The sequence below is a fragment of the Poecilia formosa genome, unplaced genomic scaffold (assembly GCF_000485575.1).
Source record: "Poecilia formosa unplaced genomic scaffold, Poecilia_formosa-5.1.2 Scaffold619, whole genome shotgun sequence".
Lineage (NCBI taxonomy): Eukaryota > Metazoa > Chordata > Actinopteri > Cyprinodontiformes > Poeciliidae > Poecilia > Poecilia formosa.
This window is the reverse complement of record NW_006800558.1, coordinates 37,463-46,857: the sequence shown is the minus strand read 5'-3', so window position 1 is coordinate 46,857 and position 9,395 is coordinate 37,463. Positions and strand designations below refer to the sequence as shown.

The following is a 9,395-nucleotide window of genomic DNA, read 5'->3' as shown; positions in this document are numbered from 1 at the left end:
CACATTTCATTATATGCTGATGATGTTGTTGTTTTTGTATCACATCCTGAGAAGTCAGTGCCAATTCTCCTAAACCTTATTCAGTCATTTGGCGAAATTTCAGGTTATACTATTAACTGGCAGAAGAGTGAATTTATGTCATTAGGTTCAAGACTTCTGAATTCTTAGATAACCTTTTATTTAAGATGACTGACAAACTGAAATATCTTGGAGTTATTCTGCCTGAAGACCCCAAACAAATTTTCAAATTGAACTTTTTAGAAAAAGTGGATAATCTTAGGAAAGATGTTGATAAATGGAGAACACTCCCACTCTTAATGATGGGCCGCATTAATGCTATTAAGATGGTGTCCTTGCCTAAATTTTTATATCTTTTCCAGGGTCTGCCTATTTTTTTAACGAAGGCCTTTTTTAAATCGTTGGACTCAATAATTTTGCCTTTTTTCTGGGGCTTTAAAGCTCATAGAATATCAAAAACTCATTTACAAAAACCCAGAGAGATGGGGGGGTTAGGATTACCCTGCTTCCAGCACCATTATTGGGCAGCGAATGCAAGGAAACAAATTAAGGTATACTGTAACCCACCAGAGACCTCAGTTCATGCCCCAATTTACCGTAACCATGCTTTTCCCCCATCGCTATCGGAAATATCATTTAAAAATTGGAGACCAAAAGGCCTAATTACGCTGAAAAATTTGTATATTAACAAAAAGTTTGCTTCATTTGCAATGCTGAAGAGCTGTTTCTCTCTTCCGGATGCAGATTTCTTCAGATATCTGCAAATTAGAAATTATTTTCGAATTAACATCCCAAATTTTGTATCTCTTCCGGAAGAAAATAAGATATGCAAAATGCTGTTGGGCTCTCCAGAATCAAAAAATAATAATTTCAAGCTTTGTTGACATCTTTGCAGAGCAAATTAATTTCACCACAAACTCCTTGAGGGCTGCGTGGGAGGAGGAGCTGGGTTTGCAGACTGGGAGTGAGGTCTGGGAAGAGGGTCTGGGAGGATCCGGCCATGTTCTATCAATGTAAGGCATCAGTTAATTCAGTTCAAGGTGTTTCATAGACTCCACTATTCTAAAATGAAATTGCACAGAATATTCCCCTCAATATCTTCAAAATGTGATAAATGTAAGTCCGCTGGTGGCTCCTTGGCGCATCTGTTCTGGTCATGCCCCAAACTCCTCCAATATTGGTGTGACATTTTTAACTTGTTTTCCGAAGTGTATGGATGCACGTTGGTTCCAGATGCCCAGATTGCATAGTTTGGATATTCTCCTTCACTTCGGAGCCGCAGCATTTCTATGCAAACGACTGTGATGTATGGAATGGTAACGGCTAAGAAAGTAATATTAAGGTTGTGGAAAACTGACAAGATTCCTCAGTTTAAAATGTGGTTAAGTGATTTCACTGAGATTCTTCATTTGGAGAAACTGCGGATTGATGTTTTGGGCTCCACTAATAAGTTCTGTAGTATCTGGCAGCTGTTTTTGGACCATCTTTCTCAGTCTAAGACTGACCCTGACGCTCGCTCAGCCTCTTACTATGCTAAAGTGTAAATGGTAACCAGTGCAGTGTAACCAGTTATTTAGATAACTGCCTTGACTTGTTCTTATTTTATTTTACTTTTAGTTGCTGAATGTTTTTATTTGCATTGTTGTATTGGTAAGAGTATATTTTTCTTATTCAGTAATTTGTTAAATACGCATATGCTTCATACTCTTGTGTATGATTTATGTATGCTGTTTTTTGAAAACTCTATATATATATTAAAAAAATATATTTTCATGTATTTGTTCAGACAGTTTGTTATAAGACAGATAATTTGTGAAAAAGTCTGTCTGTTCCCAGTGATAACTATAAACAACCAACCAGAGCCAGGAGGCGGGGCTTAGCGCTGTCAATCAACCTCATGTACTTTCTGCTAAATGTGTTGATAGTGGAGAAACTACTCACTACTCTGTGAACCCACAGAGGGTGTACTTTCTTTTTGCTAAGAGTGTTTTCAGTTAGTTACTGTTGTCGCTGTGGGAGGTGCAGAACAGCGCCCCATCTGGTGACACGGCGATGTGAGTGATGGCGGCGCCGAGGCGCGGCAGGAAGTCCTGCTGGCTCTCCTGCTGGTACCGCCACTGGACCAGAACCGACTCCACGCCGCCGCTCAACAGGTTGGAGCCTGGTGGGAACAACGGCAACACAGAGGGTCAAAAATCACCAGAAGGTCGCGCTGAAGCGGAGGGAGGGACGCGCTGCGGCGGAGGGAGGGACGCGCTGCGGCGGAGGGAGGGACGCGCTGCGGCGGAGGGAGGGACGCGCTGCGGCGGAGGGAGGGACGCGCTGCGGCGGCGTTACCTTCAGGAGTGAAGCACAGCGCGCGCACGGTGCTGTGGTGCCAGTGCAGGGTGCGGTAGGTGTACTCCCTCTTCTGGTCGAAGTTTCTCCTGAAAGGTCGCAGAGGTCAGAGTTCACCAGGAGCGGGAAGTTCAACCCAGACCAGCAGGGCTCACCAGAGTCGGATCTTTCCGTCTTCGTGTCCCGTGGCGATGCAGTCGTCCGTCGGGTGGCAGGCGACGCAGGTGAACGTGTTGCTGCGGCCGCTGCAGCTGTTTTCCTTCAGAGAGAATCTGGAAGCAGCAGAAAAATTATCCAAAAAAACTATTTATCATAAAAAAATCATCAGCTATCGTTATCATTTATTATTAACTATTGTAAAAAAAATTATAATTTATCATTATCATTTATTGAGAAAAGTTTAGTCATGTTACAAAATTTGCTTTATATTCTCGATAAACTTAATGTTTTTTACAAACAGACAAAAATGTTTATATTAACTTGGCTGCCTGGCTTTTTCAAAAATAAAATATATCAAACAATTAATCAGACAGTCGAACCGACCTGAAGGACTTCTGCTTCTTGAAGAAGAAGATCTGCAGCTGAACGCCGTTCGTCGAGGCCACGTACTCTCCCTGTGGGGAGACGGCAACCAATCAGAGAGCAGAACAGGGCTGGGGGCGAGAGAGAGACACAGAGAGAGAGAGAGACGCACCGCTCTGCCGAAGGCGACGGTCGCCGGGTTGGCGCTGACGTCAGAGAGCACGGCGGAGAGGTCAGAGGTCTCCACCAACTGGCCGGCAGTCTGAGGGAGATGAACGGCGAGGAGCTGGAGAGAATCTGCAACCAGAGAGAGAGATGAGATTTTATTTACAAATTTAGGTAATATTTATTCAGTAATTCTGTTTTTATGTATATAAAATGGCTGAAGATTCAGTTAAAAACGCTGTTTCTGTTTCCATATTTATCTGAATATAAACTAACAGATTCCTTCATGTCAACATTTCATTACGTTTCATGCTTGTCCACCAGGCGGCGCTACGTCCTCCATGTTCAAAATGTCATAAAGTTTCATATTTTTAAACGGCTGTTTGAAGTGTTTAACATGTCCATTCTGATTATTTAATTACATAAATTTTAACACAATCATTTTTTCTTTTACATACAAACGTTGCAGTTGGAACCTTTATGTTCACTCGTTTCCAGTGCATCCATAAATCTGATGCACAGCTACATCCGCTAACAGGAGCGATGACGCTGCTTCATTTCTGCTTCTAAACAATCTGATTGGACGCTGAAAAAGACCATCGGTGTGTTCAAGATGTGCTAAAAAGAGTTTACCTAGCAGAGAAGCCAAGGTAGCCTAAAATAGCACCTCAATGCTGACATGCAGCAGTTAATGCTAATGTTAGCATCCACAGTCCATATTTCTTAAGAAGCTTCATGAATGATCTTGTGCTGAAGAACCTGGATAAGAGATTAAAAGCTAGGAATATCTTTGTTGTAAGATGTCTACCATGGTCTTAACTTAATGCAATAAAAAAAACAAAAAAAGCTGAAAAATATTCAGATGGAAGTGTGACAAAGAAAGTTTTAGACCAAAACTTCTCATTCGGCTGGAAGGAACTCAAACCTACCCAAAGTTTTGTATCCTTTCGTTGGCGTGGCGATGAAGATGACGCCATCATGGCTGGCCGAGGCGTAGATGGAGCAGATGGGATACCCGATGACGTACGTCTGAAACAGGAAACAGGAAGAGAAGCTCTGTTAGAAACAGCCTGGTCCAGGTGGAACCAGCTCAGACAGGAAGTTAAAACCTGAAGGTTTAATCAACCTGAATGAACCTTCGGATGATGGAGGAGAAGGTTTTACCTTAATGAGGATCCCATCGGTGAAGTCCCAGAGCCTCACGGTGCCATCTGCTGAGCAGGAGTAAGCCTGCAGGTTTAACCACAGAATTCATTTCTAATAAAGCATCAAACATTCAATCAGTTCAGAAAGGTAAGCTTTAGAGATCCAGAACATCCAGGAGTTTATTTCAGTTTGCTTGTTTTTGAACTAAGTTACTGAAATTAATTCATTTTTCATGAGATTCTAATTCATTGAGATGTATCTGGATTTCAATACAAAACACGTCTGACCTGCTGCTTTCACATCATCAGACACATTCACAGGTCAAAGGTTAGAAAACAAGATTATATATCAAATATGATTTTATACGAGTCACTCAGAATACATTTAAATCATAATAATCAGAGATTTGTGGTTTTCTTGCTCTGGTTTATGGCATGGAAACTGATTTGATTTTTACTTTTGCACTGAGAAAAGAAACTACATCCTTCTTTTATTTTACTTTTCTTCCTGAATGTTTTCATTCCTCAGGTGACTAGCATGGCTTCAGCAGCAGATGGATTACTGAGGGGTTCCAATGAAGTGAAGTCAGGTTATCTGCAGCTTTTCTCTCCCATCAGCCGTGGCTAACACAACAACACAAAGAGTTCAGCACATCTGGATGTTTACCTGCAGATGGTTGGAAGGTCTGAGCAGCACACCGGTCACCAGGTCCGCGTGGCCCCGCAGCTCCTGGACACACTCCTCAGTGACGGTACTGAACACCTTCACATTGTGTCCCGAGGCGCAGAGAAGGAACCTGCGGACACAAAACATCATCTTTCGGCTTTAATGGCAGGTTTTATAGTCATAATTGTAGTAACTCGGAATTCAGGCAGGTTTTATGGACAAAGTTTCGTAGTAATGTAGATTTTATAGTCATGATTTTAGAGTAACGCATAATTCTGGCAAGTTTTATTTACATAATTTCACTGTAAAGTTGCATTCAGGTAAGTTTTTGAGTTAATAGCACCATACAGGCAGAAGCGCAGAATGTAGCATTAGCTGCTAACGCTTAGACATCCGCTTTCCCGTTAACACCAACTAAATATCTGACATTAGCTTTATAAACCGGACTAAAATAAGTCACTAACCTGGAGTCGGAGCTTATAGCCGGCTCCCTGAAGGTTATATTACTGCCACCTTGGTGAACCACGCGGATTTCAGCCTGTTCAACCATGTTTTCATACCGGCTGACGTTATATCCGCCCGGTGTCTCTACGTAAAGCTTTCGGTTGGAACCTTACCGCCACCTGGCGAGCGGAAATGGCACTGCAGATGAAATGTTTTGAACGTAATCGACGTGGCTACGTTGGGACGGTCGTGTCGGTCGTGTTCTGGCATTATGGGATGAAAAGAAGCGAAATGATCAGCATCTGTTCGATGAAGAAGACTCGGACTTCCTTTCATTCACTAACCGACTCATCGAGATTTCTTAATAAAAGGCTGAGAATAATTCTTGGCTGTATATCTCAAACAGCCCATTGTGTTATTTTTACTTCAACTATCAGCATGTTATTATTATTGTTTCACTCTGTGTGAATGCTCATGCAGAGGTTTGGAGCCACTCATAAGCTGCAAATGTTGTAGTACGGATGTTTTTTTAAAGGTCTTATTGGCTCTAGTGGCCTTTATTTGATAGTTAATCGACAGGAAAGTTGGTAATGAGAGAAGAGGAAAGACATGCAGCGAAGGTCGCCAGACCGGGAATCGAACATGCGACGGCTGAGTCGAGGACTAAGGCCTCCATGCATGGGTTGTGCTTAAACGCTGCACCACCACAGCACACCCAGTAGTACGGATGTTTAATGATTAATTAATGCCGGTGGGATTACATAAAACATACTGCAGAAAGTTTAAAAAAGAAGAATTGGGAGGACAAGTTTGGATTTCTTGTGGATTTTCATTGGGTCAAAATGAAAATGTTTCTATTTGTTAAATTTTTCAGGTGATGAGATGAAATAGTTTAAAGAGTCACTGAAAGGAGAGCAGACCAGATGATAGACCTTATTATGTCTGTCAGGCAATCAACCACTTTCTCCACTAGGTGTCAGCAGACCACAGTTTAAATTATTAACCGACTATGAAAAGCAAGTATCTATATCAGGGGTCCCCAAAGTGGGTCCAGGAGGCCCGGCATCCTGCATGTTTTAGTCTCTCCCTGGTTTAACGCACCTGGATCAAATGATGGCTGTTCGAGGCCTAAGAGGAACCCTGACCTGCTGAAAACGTTGTTACCACCAGGGAGAGAACTGAAACATGCAGGATGCCGGGCCTCCAGGACCCACTTTGGACACCCCTGATATAAATCAACGAAATTTACTGTTTTCCTTTCAAAACATTTTAAAGATACCATCTCTGTTGAGGAATAAATTATGACACCCTGAAATTTATTCCACTTAAAATGGCAACATTTAGCCACGGTGCTTTGAAGAAAGTGTTTCCTGTTTAACCTCTAATGTTTAGTTTGTTCTGACTGTCGGTGTCAGACAGAGAAAGTTATCAACATTATAATTCATTATGACTGATATGAAACCAACACCTCAGGTCAACTCTCACTTTCAGTCACACATCATGTTGGTTTTATTCCCGATATTAATCTGTGACTCACTGTGTGATGTCTAAAGTTAGACTTAATAATTTATTAAAATTCAGAGGAAACAGAGACAGCAGCAGTCCCACAGCATGACTCCTCCAGTAAATTTATTTGTTCAAGCTATCTTTGTGTTAAAGTGGCTGTTATAGCTAGCCAGCTAAATATTTAGCTCCAAACTAAACATTTAGCTAACAAACTAAATTCAAAGTAAATATTTAGTTAGTGATATAAATATTTAGCTTAGAGCTAAATAATTAAAAAAATGTTTTTACTTCTATCCTAAATATTTAATTATCAAACTAAATATTTAGCTCCAGACTAAATCTTTAGCTAGCAAAAAGTTTGCTTTAATCTAAATATTTTGTTATTGAGCTAAGTTATTTGGGAGCTAAATGTTTAAGAGAAGGATAAATATTCAGTTAGTCAGCTACTTAGTTGGAACCTAAATATTTAGATAATAAGCCAAATATTTAGTCAGTAAGTTAAATATTTAGTTGACTAGCTAAATATTTAGATCTGAAACTTCATAGTTATCTAGAAAATTAGTTAGAGCAAGTAAATATTTAGTTAGTGGGCTACATATTTAGTTGGAAGATAACTATTTAATTAGCAAGCTAAATATGTAATTAGTAAGTAAATATTTAGTTAGTGAGGTAACTAGTTTGGAGCTAAATGTAAACACAAAGGAACAATAATTAATGGCACTTTGGGAGCGCCATAGATTCTGATTTCCTGTGTTTTTGGTTGAGGTTTCTGGTTTTATTACTCTGCTGTGCTGTTTTTCTGTCGGAGTGGAACAGCGGGGGGTGAAACCTGCGAGCTGACGCGTGGCGGGGGATGGGCCGGCTTCCTGCTGAGCACCAGCAGCCAGTAAATCAGCTCTCTTCCTGAACGCAGCGCACTGTAAAACTGAAACCTCTGACAGAATCAGGCGCACATGCTGGCAGGGACTGACGGGGAAACGGCGCTCTGACACCCAGGATCATCTGAAGAGTAGCACAGCCAGCTTTCTGAGTGTGACCTCTGACCCTGAGCCAGAAGCAGAATGAGCCAGTGGAAGCAGGTCCAGCAGCTGGAGATGAGGCTCCTGGAGCAGGTGGACTACCTGTACGATGACAACTTCCCCATGGACATCCGGCAGGGCCTGGCCGGCTGGATCGAGTCCCAGGACTGGTGAGTCCGACTCGGGTCGGTTCTGCTGCATCGACTGCAACGTGGATCTGAACATGGCAGCATGTCTGCTTAAAATGTAAAGAAGTGGATCAAATTAAATGGATGAAAAGTCTCACAAGTTGAGAATAATTCAACTTTTTACAGTAAATACAAAATTATCTGGAGAGGATTTGGGTTTGAAGCATCAATTTGTTCTTTTATTTTGAGAATATTTAATTATCTTCCTCAGAGATGAAATTCCTGTAACCTCACGTGATTCCTGCTTCATGTTTTCATGTTATTAGCTGGAATTAAGCCAAGTTTAAACTCCTGCTGTTAGGACAGCCGGTCCTCCAGAAACACAGAAACATTTTACAGTTAAACTTTTGCTTCTGTTTTGTCTCGTTTGATTTGACCTGAGAGTAAAACCTGTGGTCAGGTTTAATAAACAGAGCAGCTTCTGTAAAACATCTATGACCCTCCTTAGTAAAAATACACTTCAGATTCAAACTATTTATATTTTTACTTCTCTGATATATTCCCAACAGAGCAAAACTCCAACAGGAAATTCATGAAATAATATTTTCTATTCAGAATATTCTCAGATTTTCCTCACCGAGGAGCAAAGACAAAAACGACATCGTCTTTAGTGAAATCTTCATTGTCTCTTCACAAAATCATTTGTTTTCTGCTTCTTTGTTCAGTTTTAAAGATAAAGACGATAAAAACAGAGATTCTCGTTTTAAATATGAAACGTTCCTCAAACTGATTCATTTACAGTTTGTTTTAATGGGGTCAGAAAATGATCAGATGTTGAACTAAAACAAGGGAAAATCATTTAAAGTCTGAAGAAAAACTTGATAAATAATAATGCTAATCTGTGTTTTGTGTGTTTTTTAAAAATAAAAAATAAAGTGAGAAACAAAACCAACCGATTTGTTCCGGCAGCTGTGATTTGATCTTAACTAAATATTACAAATAACTTTTACTTAATCTGAAACTAAATCAAACTTTCCCTTTGATATTTTTAAGAGCTTTGGTTTCAGGTTTTGTGATAATATAATGTAGTTTTTCTAAAAGTAACCACAGTGTGATGAAACGTCACAGTTTGTTTCGGTTTTTCATGAATATTTTTACTGTCATATAAAATATGATCATCATTGATAAGTCAAAGATGATCATATTTTATAGATCATATATTGACGTTTTCTCTCCTTTGTTGGTTTAGAAATCTTAGCATTAGGTCAAAATGCCCTCAGCAGAATAATACATGCTAGTAATAAGATCTTAGGAGTTGAACAAAGCTCTGTTACAGAACTGTTCAGTAAACGGATCATCAGTAAACTAAAGCCTTCTTTGCTGTAAAATCTCAGCCGTTAGCTGCTGAGTTCAGTTTCTGCCTTCAGGCCTCGAGTCAGACTCT

At 40.3% G+C, this 9,395-nt stretch overlaps 2 protein-coding genes across 2 annotated transcripts in view; one reads left to right on the top strand and one right to left on the bottom strand.

Moving 5' to 3' along the window:
• The window catches only part of wdr75 (WD repeat domain 75), a 20,342-nt gene extending 14,687 nt beyond the window's left edge, over positions 1–5,655 (bottom strand). The window contains exons 1-9 of the mRNA XM_007541595.2: positions 5,319–5,655; positions 4,855–4,984; positions 4,207–4,272; positions 3,972–4,071; positions 3,050–3,174; positions 2,899–2,969; positions 2,511–2,627; positions 2,356–2,444; positions 2,021–2,179 (exon numbers count right to left, since the gene is read on the bottom strand). Of these exons, the coding sequence (XP_007541657.1) occupies positions 2,021–2,179; positions 2,356–2,444; positions 2,511–2,627; positions 2,899–2,969; positions 3,050–3,174; positions 3,972–4,071; positions 4,207–4,272; positions 4,855–4,984; positions 5,319–5,404 (943 nt within the window). The 5' untranslated portion in view covers positions 5,405–5,655. The remainder of the gene's footprint in view (positions 1–2,020; positions 2,180–2,355; positions 2,445–2,510; positions 2,628–2,898; positions 2,970–3,049; positions 3,175–3,971; positions 4,072–4,206; positions 4,273–4,854; positions 4,985–5,318) is intronic.
• Positions 5,656–7,146: 1,491 nt separating this feature from the next.
• LOC103130255 (signal transducer and activator of transcription 4) overlaps positions 7,147–9,395 on the top strand; it is a 23,428-nt gene continuing 21,179 nt past the window's right edge. Inside the window, exon 1 of the mRNA XM_007541591.2 lies at positions 7,147–7,993. Within this exon, the coding sequence (XP_007541653.1) occupies positions 7,866–7,993 (128 nt within the window). The 5' untranslated portion in view covers positions 7,147–7,865. The remainder of the gene's footprint in view (positions 7,994–9,395) is intronic.